Source organism: Dasypus novemcinctus, chromosome 18 (genome assembly GCF_030445035.2).
Source record: "Dasypus novemcinctus isolate mDasNov1 chromosome 18, mDasNov1.1.hap2, whole genome shotgun sequence".
NCBI classification, from domain to species: domain Eukaryota; kingdom Metazoa; phylum Chordata; class Mammalia; order Cingulata; family Dasypodidae; genus Dasypus; species Dasypus novemcinctus.
Window position 1 is genome coordinate 56,129,631 of NC_080690.1, and position 15,651 is coordinate 56,145,281.

At 35.3% G+C, this 15,651-nt stretch overlaps 1 protein-coding gene across 1 annotated transcript in view; it reads left to right on the plus strand.

Annotated features, from left to right (window-relative positions):
* The window catches only part of LOC101445220 (zinc finger protein 82 homolog), a 106,636-nt gene that overhangs the window by 46,060 nt on the left and 44,925 nt on the right, over positions 1-15,651 (plus strand). The window contains exon 5 of the mRNA XM_012530446.4: positions 384-1,402. Coding sequence (XP_012385900.2) covers positions 384-1,402 — 1,019 coding nt within the window. The remainder of the gene's footprint in view (positions 1-383; positions 1,403-15,651) is intronic.

A 15,651-nucleotide genomic window follows, 5' to 3' on the forward strand; every position in this document is an offset into this window, starting at 1 on the left:
AAGTATGTATAATCATTTCCCTTATTTTACAATTCAGACTCTGTGATATTACATGTGTGTGTGTATGTGTGTGTGTATCCTCTGTTATGATATTAGATGTAGATATAGATAGCCATTAGAATCATCTTACATCAAGGGAGATGAAACTAAGGCATCTATCTTTAGCAGGCTTCCTTAAGTCATTTTGATCTATAGCAGTGTTTGAGAACCAATGACTTACTTTGTTTTCCCAATCATTACCTTCATTTATTGTGTTATTGCTCTAATATCTCTCTTCTTTTCTTCCCTGTTTCTAAAAATTCAGTTTAATTTTCCCATTTTAATTAAAGTTTCATTTTTGGAACAGTTATAATGTAACTGATTGCTTTCATATTTTCTTTCAGTCCTGGAATCAAGATATGAGACCAAGAAATTATTTCTGAAGAATGAAATTTATGAAATAGAATCAGCCCGGTGGGAAATAATGGAAAGACTTAGAAGACATGACCTTCAGTGCTCTAGTTTCAGAGATGATTGGGAATATAATGGCCAGTTTGAAAAACACAGCTCTCAAGAGGGACATTTCAGTCAACTGATATTCACTCATGAAGACATGCCCACTTTTGGTCAGCATCCATCCTTTACATTACAGCAAATCATTAATAATAAAGAGAAATACTGTGAAACTAAGGAATATGGGAAAGCCTTTAGACATGGCTCACAACTTCATACACATCAGATAATTCATAACATTGAAAAACCTTACCAATGTAAGGACTGTGGAAAGGCCTTTAGACATCCCTCAAGACTCACTCATCATCAGAAAATTCATACCGGCAAGAAACCCTTTGAATGTAAGGAATGTGGGAAAACCTTCATTTGTGGCTCAGACCTTACCCGACATCACAGAATTCACACTGGTGAGAAACCCTATGAATGTAAGGAATGTGGAAAGGCTTTTAGTAGTGGCTCAAATTTTACTCGACATCAGAGAATCCACACTGGAGAGAAGCCCTATGAATGCAAAGAATGTGGGAAGGCTTTTAGTAGTGGCTCAAACTTTACTCAACATCAGAGAATTCATACTGGGGAGAAACCCTATGAATGTAAGGAATGTGGCAATGCCTTTAGTCAGAGCTCCCAACTTATTAAACATCAGAGAATCCATACAGGTGAGAAACCCTATGAATGTAAGGAATGTGAAAAGGCTTTTCGTTCTGGTTCAGATCTTACTCGACATCAAAGAATTCATACTGGTGAGAAACCCTATGAGTGTAAGATATGTGGGAAGGCCTATTCTCAGAGCTCCCAACTTATTAGTCATCACAGAATTCATACTGGTGAGAAACCCTATGAGTACAGGGAATGTGGCAAGACCTTTAATTATGACTCACAACTTATTCAGCATCGGAATTTGTACTGGTGATAAACTGTAGAGTATATAAACTGTGTAGCAAGATTTTTAATATGGCTCAAAACCATTCAACATCAGGGAATTTATCTTGATAATAATCTATCCAAGTAGTATAATGTAAAAATACCTTATTTGTTTACTTCAGCTTACTCAGCCTGAGTAAATTCATTCAGGACAGACATCCCTATGAATAGAATCCATTTTGGAAATCCTTTAATAGAAGCTCATGTTTCTCTTGACATCAGATAATTCAAACTAGCAAATATTGAAAATGAAAGCACTTTCAACACCTTTCTAACCTTATCTTAAGCATTAGAGAATTCATGCTAACATGTAATCCTTTCAATTTTATTTTTCCCTAATTTGTCTATAATTGTTTGATTCTTAATATTAATCCATCTTAAATTTATTTGGCTGTAAAGTTCATAGTATTTAAAATTCATATGTTCATGTTTACATCATAAAATGTATACTGAGAGAAGTGACCTTTTTATTTTTGAAGATGGTTTATTTTTAATTTTTTTTAAGATTTTCTTTTTGTAAAAACATTCATGAACAACTTTTTATTCATTAAATAGGAATCCTTTAATAGCTTCATGGTCTTTCCTTGTGTTGCTGTAATATCATTTTATCAAATCCCTATTGGTGGACATTGCAGTGTCCAACATTTTTGCCATTATACACAGTGCCCTCTGTGATGGACATTCTCCCTAGGCCATCTTTATATTGAGTCTTTTTTTCTCAATTGCACGAATGATTCATGAATCTATTTTCCTTATAGAAGAGTTAAACATTACAAATAAAAGACAAAAGTACCCTTTGACCACCATTCCTGTACCTGTTTCCCTTTGCAGAGATGCCATTGTTATCTGTTTATTATTTATTAACCTTCCTGCTCATATTTCTATGTTTTTATACATATATGTGTTTCTGTAGAATTATAAAATGAAGATAATTATAAAACCTACCTCATAATGTTGAGTGAGGGTTAAATGAATTAAGATGTACAAAGTCCTTAGAACTGTGCCTGTCACTAATAAATACATTTTCATTGAATGTTAGCCATTATTATTATATTCATCATTGTTATCAGTATTATTGTTTGTTGAAAGACTTTTAACTCTTGTGCAGACTTCACTCAACATCAGGCAGGGTATTCACCTTGAAGAAAGAGTCTTTGAGGGTAATGAATTAAGATAATTTTCCATAATCACTTATTTCCTACTGACGAAATAATCTGGATGATGGTGGGGGAGTAATGAGTGGGAAAGAATTTATTCAGACAGGTGTTTTGCTACATCATACAGTACTTAATATAAAACTTTCTATGAAAGAAACAAGAATATGTACAAAACATTGGTGACACTGTTGAAGGAAAAAATTCACAAGACAAATGGACTGCATTATGTTTGAGAATTGGATAAAATCTTTTGCAGTCATAAAAGTAGATACCTCATTTTACCACTCTAAATAATCCTGAAGTCAGAAATGGATTAGGAGAGCACAAAAAAAAGTTATTTTCCAGTGTCATTTGAAGATGTATGCAAGCATCCTGAACAAATTAGCAAACTCTAGGTATCTATTAAAAGAATAATAGAAATGAACTGATTGGGACAGTAGCTAAAGAGGATGCCTACTGCCCCAGATGCGTGAGCAAATGCAGGCCCTCATTTGCTAACTCTTCTGACTTTTTTTAGAGAATCCAGAAATGTACATTTTTTTTTTTTTTAGTGTGTGCTATCTCTTGACTTTTAAATTGCAACTGTAATTTTAAAAAACAAAAATTGTGAAGGCCAAAGAAGATATATTGCTACTGCTGGTAGCAAGTGGCTCAAGGGTTACTTCTTTTGTGGATACTAGAGCAGTAAGAGTGCAAAAGACTCAGAAAGGGAAGTTTTTCAAAGGGCAGATTCCTAACACCAACCACATTTGTTCTGATGAAGTTAATTTAGGAGGAAAGTGGAACAATATAATCCAAGATAATTTACCCAGAATTTCTTGGATGTGAACTATTTCAAATTAACTATTTCCAGAGATTAACTAGCTAAACACTAAGCATAAAGATTTATTTTATAAAATGGACTTGATCCAGTCTCAATATTTTCTACGTGCAGTTTTGTTTTTTCTAAGAATCATGTTGATTCAACAAATGGGATGCATTATATGATGTACATCTCATTCTTGAACTATATACACAAAACTAAAAGAAGGTTTTAAAGAGTTAACCTATCAAGAAAAAAATAAGCAGAACCACCACAATTTTGCACTAGCAGCAAATAGGTCACTGGAATTATATATTCTGTTCTAGTCCAGAGGTTGTCAAACTTTTTCTGTAAAGGGCCAGATAATAATACTTCAGCCTATGGGGGCCATTCCGTTTCTGTTGCAATTGCTCAGTTCTGCCATTGTAGTGTGGAAGCCTCTCTTCAAGAAATCCTAGAATTAAAAAAAAAATACCACAGTTTAGCCTTGTTTAGGTTTGGGTAGTGTTTTGAGTTGGGTCTTTTCTGTGCCTCAGTTTTCATGCTAAGCAAGCAGCTTCCTACATTGGATGGCTACCATTATGTGGAAGGATAATATAGTTACTGTAGGTCATTCCCTTCCATGCCCCACACCCTTTTTCCTTAGATCTCATGTGAATATTTCTTTAACATGGAGTTACTTTATTTTTTACAGACAGAAATAAAAATTTCATAATCAGTTCGAGAAAAGTAAAGTGAATAAAATATTTGTAAATGGGAAAATTATTAAAGACAGGCTATCTCATTCTAATATTTTGCATTACTTTCAGAATGAGAACTACCAGATAAAATTGTATTTCCTTTTGTGCATTTGTCTTTTATTAAACTCTTTTTCTAAAGTTACAGAGGTAGCACATTTCCCTCCAAACCAGTGAAACAATACCAATAAATAAAATGAAAAAATTAATGATATCTCTGTCTCTTCCATCCCTTACTCTCTCCCTTTGTGTTCATTTTATTCATCTTATTCTTTGTGTATATCCCCATATAGTTCTTCATGTTCAAGCATTAAAACACAAATAAATTATTTATTTTCTTATATTCTTACCAAAAAATGGATGATACTTTATATGTTTTTCTGTAATCTGTATTTATACATTCAACTGTATATTTTGGATTTACCTTCAGGTCAGTAGATGATAATTTAACTTAGTATTTTTAATGGTTATGATATGCTTCAGAGTATGGCCATATCACTACTTGTTCAACCGTTTTCCCAATTATGGTATTTCATATTGTTTCCTTATCTTTGCCATTCAAAAGCAATGCTGCAATAAACATTCTAATACTATAATCTTGTCTGTTTATTTTATTTTTATAAAATATATTTCCCAAACTGTTTTCAATGTGTTCTGTATTCCTTAGTCACTTTTTTCTCACCTTAATTCACTCAGAGGGCTAGAGTTTTTCATATATGTGTTTCTGTGGATGTGTATATACACATATAAATTTAAATAATCATCAGGAATTGATTACTGTATGTGGTATAATACAGAATTCCAACTTCATTTCCATCCAGAAATAAAGCCAATTTTGCCAAAGCTGATTATTAAAGTATTCATCTTTTTTTCTAAGAAATTAAAATATCCAACTTTGTCATATATGAAATACTTATATCCTCAGATTTATTTCTGTGCTCTTTTTTCCAGCAATCTTTGGTTTACACATTTCAGTGGCTATTATTTGGAAATAAAGATGAAGATGATGGTAATAATTATATATTATCTGGAAATAAAGAGAAATGTTTCTTCATAAGAATTTTTTAAGTTGTTTTATCCAGTTCCAATTAAATATCCATTGGGAATATATTTTTAATTTTATTCAATTTAAATTCAGAGTATCCTAAATGAATGCACAATTAACAATTAGTGATACATATATGTCCTGAAATTTATAATTCCTTCTCCTTACTCTCTAATATCCATGTAACAGTGCTTCAGAATAATTATGTTAGTAATAATCAGAATGTGTTTTATTGGGACACTGATTATAAGGTGATAGGTTTTTGGACTGTATAGTTACAGAATCTGCAGTGACAAATCCGTATCACAATATTTATACCTATTTTATTTTCTTGTGTTACTACACGTTGTAGAGCTGATGCCAGTACGTATTGGATGGGCTTTTTCTTTTTACCATATTTCCCCCCATTTTTACAGCCTGGATGGTCAGTTTTTGAAGGTCATTTCTGCTCCTATTTTCATTTCTACTCCTGTTTGTGTATCATAGAGGAGTGATTTATTGCATTGGGGAAATGTATTGAAAACACATAAGTGACCTCCATTTATTGGGCTCTTAATTTCTCCATAGGCACTGGTGCTGGCTATGATTCTCTGTGCCTGCTCTGTAGGCCCAGTTCTCCCATGTATAGGCCACAATATCTAGAGTTAGAATACAGTATAAGGGCGGCGGACTTGGCCTAGAGGTTAGGGCGTCCGCCTACCACATGGGAGGTCCGCAGTTCAAACCCTGAGCCTCCTTGACCCGTGTGGAGCTGGCCCATGTCAGTGCTGATGTGCTCAAGGGGTGGCCCCCCGCATAGGGGTGCCCCCCGTGTAGTGGAGCCCCACGCACAAGGAGTGCACCCTGTAAGGAGAGCTGCCCAGCGCAAAAGAAAGTGCAGCCTGCCCAGGAATGGCGCCGCACACATGGAGAGCTGACACAACAAGATGACACAACAAAAAGAAACACAGATTCCCATGCCACTGACAACAACAGAAGTGGACAAAGAAGAACATGCAGCAAATAGACACAGAGAACAGACAACTGGGGTGGGTAGGGGAAGGGGAGAGAAATAAATAAATCTTCGAAAAAAAAAGAGAAAAAGGGTTGTGGTAATTGGGCAAGGGTGAAATCATGAAAGCATAGCTTTTAAAAGCAGTAGCAGGGAAGCAGACTTGGTCCAATGGATAGGGCATCCGCCTACCACATGGGAGGTCTGTAGTTCAAACCCCGGGCCTCCTTGACCTGTGGGAGCTGGCCTATGTGCAGTGCTGGTGTGTGTGAAGAGTGCCCTGCCATGCAGGGATGTCTCCTGCATAGGGGAGCCCCATGTGAAAGGAGTGCACTCCGTAAGGAGAATCGCCCAGCACAAAAGAAAGTGCAGTCTGCCCAAGAATGGTGCCGCACACACAGAGAGCTGACACAAGACGACGCAACAGAAAGAGACACAGATTCCCGGTGCCGCTGATAAGGATAGAAGAGGTCACAGAAGAACATGCAGTGACTGGTGGGGGGAGGGGGGGAAGGGGAGAGAAATAAATAAGTAAATAAATAAATAAATAAATGCAGTAGCAGAAGCTCATGGCACCCTCGCTGGCCCCTCAACTATTCCCTCTGGGATGTTCTGTGGAGCCAACCTGCGCTCCCATTGTGGATGCCTAACCCTGATCCAAAAGGAATAATCTCCATGCACATATTGGGGTGCCTATATGTCAGATACCAATCTACCAGGAGGCAGCCTGAAAAAGGCATGTTCTGTGCCTTGCAAGCAGAAGCAGCCTGTGGACATCTAAAGGAGTGTAAGAAACAATTAAGTTAAAGCAGCCTGGGGAAAAGGATTACCTGCTTTAAGTCATGCAGTAGAGCATCAGTGAATCATTAATTCTATTTCATATGGAGTATAGAGGGCTTTCAAATTCCTGTAAATAGGAATTCATAAGGCCATGAACTGGATTACCTGCTTTAAGTCATGCAGTAGAGCATCAGTGAAGGGGAGAAATTCTATTTCATATGGAGTATAGAGGGCTTTCAAATTCCTGTAAATAGGAATTCATAAGGCCATGAACAAGCACAAGCCCAGGAAAAGATGCAAACTCAGAAAAGCTGGAGAGGATCCTGCACTTCACATTTATCTCAGACCGATCTTCTTAATAGAGGTGCTAAGCTCTGAAGGAGTGCACCAGCCAACACAGAGCCATGTTGTAAAGCCTGAGAGGTAGTTTTTGTTTATTTGTTTTGTTTTGTTTTTGCATTGATTTGCTTGCTTTTGTTAGTTTCTGTCACTCAAGAAAATCTCTGTCATTAGCTGGATAAAAATTTAAGAAACAGAGAATTTAGGGACTAAAGCCCACAGTTAACACTTTTAATATTAAAATATACAGTGTACAAAAAAAGGTAAATAGACAAAAGAAAAAGAAAAGGAAAATGCACAGGAGCAAGCTATAAATCCAGAAATCATCAATGAAGAAGACAAGACTTTAGACATACCTGACAAAGACTTTTAAAAAAATCCTCAATATGTTCAAGGATGTAAAACACACACACACACAGAGAGAAAGAACTAAAGTATAGCAGCAAAACAATGAATGAACAATATGAGCATCTCACTAAAGAGATAGAATTTTAGAAACAAACCAGAAATACCACAATATTGAAGTTGAAGTTGAAGACCACAATAACTGAAATGAAGAATTCCCAGAAAAGTTTCAACAGCAAATTGGAGATGGCAGAGGAAAGAATCAGAGAACTCAAAGACAAGATAATTGAAATGGTCTGGCAGAGAAGCAGAAAGAACAAAGAATTAGGAAAAGTGAAAATAACCTAAGAGTCCTGTGGGACACTACTAAACATATCAATACATGCATTATGGGAGTCCCAGATGGAAAAGAAAGAGAAAAAGGAATAGAGGAAATATTCAAAGAAATAACAGCAGAAAACATCCCAACTTGGCAAAAGATGTGAATATGCACATCCAAGAGGACCAATGAATGCCAAAAAGGATAAACTTGAAGAGAAAAACACCCAAACAAAAGCTGGTCAAACTGTTGAATGTAAAGGACAAGGAGAGAGTTCTGAAAGCTGCAAGTGGAAAACAACATGTCCCAATTAGATTAAGTGCCATTGTCTCATAAGAAACCATGGAGGTGTGATGGAGAGTTAAGAATTAACAAATGAGTATTATTACTGAATCATTAAATAGATTTTTTCCTTGTTTTTCTTTTTTCAACTTTATTTCAACTTCAAAAAGTGAAATAACAGGCAAAAGGCAGCTTAACAAATTATGGAAGCATCACTTTAAAAAATCCTGTCTAAAGACTTCCAGGAAGATGGAAGATTAGAGAGACACAGGATTCACTTCTCTCCCAGAAAAATAGCTAGAGGACAGGCAGAAACAGCCTATAAAAAATGTTTTATGGTTTAGGGCACTAGGGGAAGGCTGGACACCCTCCAGAAGAGAGAGGGTCAAAGGAAAAGAATATTGACAGGAAAACCAACCGTGAGTAAAAGTTGCAGCTGCAGCTACTGGTGCCCATCCCCCCACCCACAAAACAGACAGCTTTGAATTCTCTGGCTCTGACTGACAACTACTGTAGGGGTCTATCTCCCCAGGAAAGGGGAGGGAGAGGGATGCAGCCTGATGCTGATTCAGTTTTTAGCCAACACATTTGGTCTGCTGTGTCCCATGGGCCCTTTGAGGTCAGGTGTGGCTGTGCCACTGTTTGCCCTCAAAGCCAGTAAAGGATGACAGAGATCCACCTCTCACAAACACCATGCCTATTGACCAGGCTTGGCTGTTGAGTATGGAGCAGGGAGTGGAATTATTTCCTACCCCAGAAAAGGGAGAGAGCTGCTGGCAAAGGTGAGAAAACAGCCTCTAAGAAAGTTTGATTTGCAAGGTTCTGAATAATCCTCTGTCAATTGGTAAGGTCAGTGTTGACAGCAAACACACTCCCACCAGGTTTCAACTGACAAGGCTGCTGAAGAATGCCATCTGTGGGTAGACCAAGGAAATGCATAGAGGACATTAAAAGTAAATAAATTAGAGAGGCTTTTTCAGGCCTTTACAGACTCCCTCCTCAAGGCCGTTAGAAGCAGGTCTGCAAATCATTACTGGGTCCATTGCCCAGATTTGAGCAACTATACAAGGATAATCCTAAAGAGCTAGAACAGGTTGAACAAAGAATTAAAGAACAGCAGTAACGACAGCCTCCAAGTACTAAATCCCTATGCAAGGGAGAGAAACTGAACATCAGAGTTAAATTCAGCATCATAATCAGATGCCTAGATATCAGCAAAAAAATTGACAAACCATACTAAGAAAATGGAAGATATGGAATATAATCAAACGCCCAGATGAGACACAGGATTTGAGACAACAAATCAACGAGGTTCATACAAAATCTCCTAAATCAAAACAGTGAGTTGAAAGACAATATGGTTAAAGAGACAAAGGACATCAAGAAGACACTGCATTTCTGGGAGAACGGTGGACTAGAAAGACATGGGACTCTCTCATACCCTAGAAAAATAGCTAGAGGATAGACAGAAATAACCTGGAAAAAATATTCAAGGATTTAGGACTCCAGGGGAAGGCTGGACACCACCCAGAAGAGAGAAGACCAAAGGAAAAGAACTACAACGACAAAACTGAGTTAAAAGCAGCAGCTGCAAATGCTTACATCCTCCCACACACTATAGACACTTGTGAATTCTCAGGCCTCAGGCTATGGCTACAGACAAAGGGGGCCCCAGGGATCTACCTCCCCAGGAAAGAGGAGAGAGGGGGACACAGCCTAAGGCTGATTTGGCTTTTGACCCACAAATTTGGTCTGCTGTGTCCCATGAGCCCTTCCAGACCTGGTGGGGCCAAACCATTATTTGCCTTGGGAGCTGAAAGGGACTAAAGAGATCCAACCCTCCCAATCTCCTTCTTTATGGACCAGGACAATTGTTAAGGATGTAGAGTGGAGTGGAATTACTTCCTACCCAGGAAAAGGGATGGGGCTGCCAGCAAAGGTTGGAGAACTACCTCTGAGAAAGTTTGATTTACGAGACTCTTAGCCTCCAGGCAGGAATTTCTGTCACACTGATCTGGTTGGAGTTGCAGCAAATACGCACTGACAAAGGCTGCCAAAGAGTGTCATCTGTTGGCAGATGACAAAGAAGTGCATGTGAGGAAATTAAATGTAAATGTGTAAGATAGGCTTTTCTGGCCTTTACTGCCTCCATAACGAAGGAGGTCTGCAACCTATTACTGGGTACAGGGCCCAGATTTGAACAACTAACAGTAACAATTCTAAAGACCCCAGAACAAGTTGAACCAAGAGTAAAAGAAGAGCCATAACACAGCTTCCTGCCACTAAAACCTAGAAAAGAGAGAAATTGAACATCTTATAAACTCACCACCCTAACTAGATGCCTATATATCAGCAAAAAAATTACAAGCTATGCTAAGAAAATGTAAGAAATGGCCCAATAAGAGGAATATATCAAAGCCACAGAAGAAATGCAGGATTTGAAACAACTAATCAAAGGGATGCAAACAAATTTCCATAATCAAATTAGTAGGTTGAAAGACAATATGGTTAAAGAGATAAAGGACATCGAGAAGACACTGCGCAGAGACACACACACAAAAAAGACACTGAGAGAACACGAAGGATTTGAAAACCAGAATAAAAAAGTAACAGAAAAAAAGACAATAAATTTTTTTCATTAAAAAAAAAGTAACAGAGCTCATGGGAATTACAAACATAATAGGCAAGATAAAAAACACATTAGACTTGTACCACCCAACACAATGGTATCACTACACCCCTGTCATATCCCTTCACTGCACAACTACTCACTTCCACTTTATCATAGAGCAGGGAGAGTGGGTTGGAGAGTCCATGTAACTAGAAGGAGAATTGAGGGAGGCAGCAGGTTAACACTGGGAGGCAACGAAGGGTTACTGGTTTAGGGTGTTAGATGGGGGGCACGTTCAGGACAGAACATACCTGGGGCAATCTTCTAGAGAATGTGTGAGTGATCATTTTGTCATAGTGTGTTATATTGTTGTAGAATTTGAGAGAGGTTTAATTATTTGTGTATAGAAAGGCCAGGACTCAGGAATGATTTTGAGAAGGAAAAATGGTTTATTGATGGCCGGCTGGATTCGGGAGCTTTTTGTTTGAGTCCTGAGCCCCGAACAAGATTTTTAAATTTTTTTATACAGCGAGGAAAGGCCAAATGGTTTTTTTATTTCAGTTTTTAATAGACTTGAATTAGTATATATATTTTCTACATTTTAGGTAAGCTTTTAGCATGGACTTCAGATATTCTAGGTAAGCTTTTAGCATATTTGGTTTGCATTTCCCTTAAATACTTAAAGTTTATAGACCTTGCATTGTTAAACTGTTTCCTGGGACTGGAGTTGTTGCCATTGTTACTAAGGGCAGGACTGCAGCCTCTTACCATTCCACACCCACAAATTAAACAGCTTAGGTTATTTCTGAAGAGACAAAGAGCCTCCTACCCACAACCTATATTATTTCCCCCCTTTGTCAAAGTTTAACTTGCTAAGCTTTGGCATAATTATTGTTGGAGTTATGAGGTGGATGGTTGTTTGTTGTTTTGACTGATTATTTATTAATTTTTAGTGCAGCATCCAGGACTGTTTTTAGAAGTTTAGAACTTTTTATTTTGGATAGCAAAATTTTGGGGCAGGGGCCTCCTGCAGTTATTTTGCGGCCACCGGCGCTCACGTGGATTTCCAGTTAGGTTTTAGATTTATTTATTAGTTTTATTTTACTCTTAAAGAGTTTACACTTTTAATTTAAAAGGGGTGCTGAAGGGAGAGGATTTTTTTTTTGTAACTGCTTCTTGCTGGCTATGGGCTGTAGTTATTGCCTAACAAGGTGTAAACTTTTTATTTTAACCGGAGGAAGATGGATTCGGCATTTTGTACTAAGTTGGATGAAGTTTTTATATGGTTAATAAGATGTTCACTTTGAAAGAAACAAACTTAATTAAAAATTTGGAATACTCGTTTTTAAAAGAGGACACTGGATTACAGAGGTAGACAAAGTTAGGTGCCTATAAAGATGGCATTTTTTTTTTAAAGCTGGTGGGAACAGCATATACATATATTTTTAAGTTACTTATTTTTAGAGAGAAATTGCAACAGACACTTAGCTTTGTTTGAAGACACATTTTAAGCTGTTTAATGATTGGCACTCATTTGCTCCATTAGATGCTCCTGGTGAACTGGCACTTTTTGGGCAACTGGTTTTATTTAGGATTAGAACACTAAGTTGGAAATTTTTTTAGTTTTTAGCTGTGGGAGTGATTAGAATTACAGAATAAAGGTTTTTTACACTTTGGTTTTAATTGTACAATTTTTAGCAATTTTGACTTGTTTAATAGGTGATTTATTATTAGCAAGCAAGCCTTACTTTTGTTACACAGTAGAGTACAGCAGAATATAGTTAAGTTGACTGAGCTTGGCTGAGACTGCCACTTTATTCTATAGACATGTTTATTAACTGTTTAGAAAATGAATTTACTAGGAATTTAACATGTTTAATATACTTTTGTACTTGATTTAAAATAGAAAAGATAATGTTATAATTATTAGGCATATATTTAGTACAGGACAAAAGTACAGCACTTAATATTAAGTAATGTATTATTTAATGCATAAGGATTTAGAGTTGCAATTATTAGTTTTAAGTTTTAGGTTTGTAATACTTTACATGTTATTTTTTTATGAGAGCAGGCTATAATGCTAATTGTGTTTAAGTTTTACTTACAGTATTCTGGTATTATGGTTTTACTTAGCATGTTTTTCACACAGTGAGCAAGTGGCAGTATCATTGATCTGACAGAGATTTTCTAGTATTTTACTAGCCTGGTACATAGTGCTCTCTGGCACTATGGAACAGTGCCAGTCAGGCTATGTTCATTGTACACTTGGTTGTACTGAGTTATTATTGGCTGCTGCAGGAGCTTGAAACTGCAACGTAGTTTTCATTGACTTTAGGAGCAGAACTAGAGGCTGAGATAGTAAATATTTTAATTGAGGGGTTAGTGACCAGCTTAGCTAATAATTTACATGGAGAGGCAAAATGCAATGTATACAAGGCCTGGTTTGAATGCACAAGAGTTTGATAATGTTAAAGTTTATTTTTTGTTTTTATATATATATTTTAAATAATTTAATGTAACACATTATATATTAAATGACTTTACTTACACAATTTTACTATGAAGATAACAGTAGGTACATTACTTTAGTAATAGAGGGGAAAAATTATTTTTCATTGTGAAAATGAAAACAGAATATTTTTAATAGAATTAAGATAACTTTTTATTACTATTTATTTAAATATGTACCTTGCGGTGGCTTTTAGACAGGTTTTATTATTACAAAGTTTTTTTTTGCAACTAACATTAAGTTTTAGTTAACAATAATTTTTAGAACTAGAATTATTTAAATGTTTTTAGTTTGGAAGATGTTTTATAAACTTTTTATAATTGACTATAATTATATTGATTAGCCACTTTACGTTTAAATAAATTTATTAAATTATAATTACTAATTAAAGATATTTACTTTATTTTTTAAGAGAGCATATTTACAATTTTTTAGCCTAACTTTACTAATGTGAACTTATAATTTTATTATTCTAAAGATTTTATACATATAATGTTAATTTAGTTTATAAATTAACTATGGGAGATTATACTTAAGTTAAATAAAATTGAAACCATTATAGTTTATGCAAGGAATGTTTTCTTTTTTTTTACAGGGAGCTAAAAACTTTTTTTTTTGTTTAAGTTATGAAAATGAATAATTTAAAAGCATACTGACTACCAGGTTTTAAAACACATTACACAATTACTTAATTTGTTTAATTATAATCTAGGAAAGATTTTTTATAGTTTTTATGGACTTTTTTTTACTTATTGAAATTTGTTAATAGAGCTACTAATTATTTTTATTTTGTTGGAAAGAAATTTTCTGGAAGAAAATAAGGCTTACTAGATTGTGGAGAAGAAGAAAATAATTTATTTTCAATCTTGCAAGAAGGGGCGCAGAGCCAGATATGGCTGGTGCCCTGAACAAAGAAAAATGACACAATTTATACTTTTAAGCTTAGCACACAAGCTTTTCCTGTTTTTCCATAGATTGGATACTTTAGAAGTTATAGCTTATTTGAGAAGATTTAACTTTCCCGTGCAAAAGTTTGTGATTTAACTGCTTTTTTTTTTTATCACATTTTAACTATTTTAGTTTTTACTTGTTTTCCTTTGTTAAATAAGGAATAGAATTTAGTGCTGAAATGGCACTGATTTAGTTCGTTCTTGGGCAACTTTTTATTGCCCATAGGACTGGCTTAAGCTGGTTTCTTTTACTGCTGTTCAACCTGGGAGTGGGAGACTGAGCCAGCAGGCCACTAGGTTACACTAATTAACATTTTTTAAAATGTGAAAACTAATTTTTTTTTTTTTTTTTTTTTTTACATTTTATAGCTGACAAAAGGTTTAAACTGGGAAATTACCGGGCAAACTGATTCTTAATTTTCTAGCCTAGTAGATAGGTTTAATTTGCTACACTTAGTTTTGCCTTAAACCTTTTGTAAAGAGGAGGCCTTTCCCTAATTGTTTTTATAATTAGATTTTTATATGACTTTTTATTTTGCTTAGTTTAATTTGGGCTTTAAGAATACTTACATATATAACTGCATATTTAATTTTTAACAATTTGAGCAAATAGGCAGACATGAATAGTTTGATACAAAAACATAACTTTAGTTACTTTAAACTTATAATTTTTACAAAACAAGAGTGACTGCAAAACATTTCAAAGATTCTTGAAACTTTTTTTTAATTTGCACTATGACTATGCAGTTTTACACTATGACCATGCAGTTTTACCCAAGAATTTTCTTTCTTAATTAATGGATTATAACTAAAATGTTTTTAATGCTTTAGCACTATTTTGTTTTAGAACTTTATATATTACTTTGAAATTAGCAGAATTTTGGGTAAACAACTACATTAATTTTATATATATTTATTGAGGCTATTTGAAGCCTCGGGGAGACAGACTGGTTTCTCTTATGAATTACTACTTTTAGGAACACTAACCGTAGGGCAGGAGACTTTTTTTTTTTTACTCCCCTTTTTGATTTTGGAGATAATAAAACTCTAGTGATTATTTAACCTTATTTTATTAGGCAGCAATTTATTTAGTTTACACTTGAATTCATGAGAGAAAGGGTTACTAATACTAGGACAGGAGACAGTGATGTCCCAGCTCTTTTCTGGCCTGTAGGGGCAGAAGCTTTTATGAAATAACTATAGGCAAAGGCAAGGGGTGAGGTTAGGTTTGAAGTAACTATAAACAAAGGAAAGGTTAGTTTAGAATTTACACTTAAATAATAGTTTCAGGCTAAATTTACTTAGCTATAATTTTAGTTATTTTTTTTTACTGTTTTATAATATAAATGCATTTATAAATGATTTTAA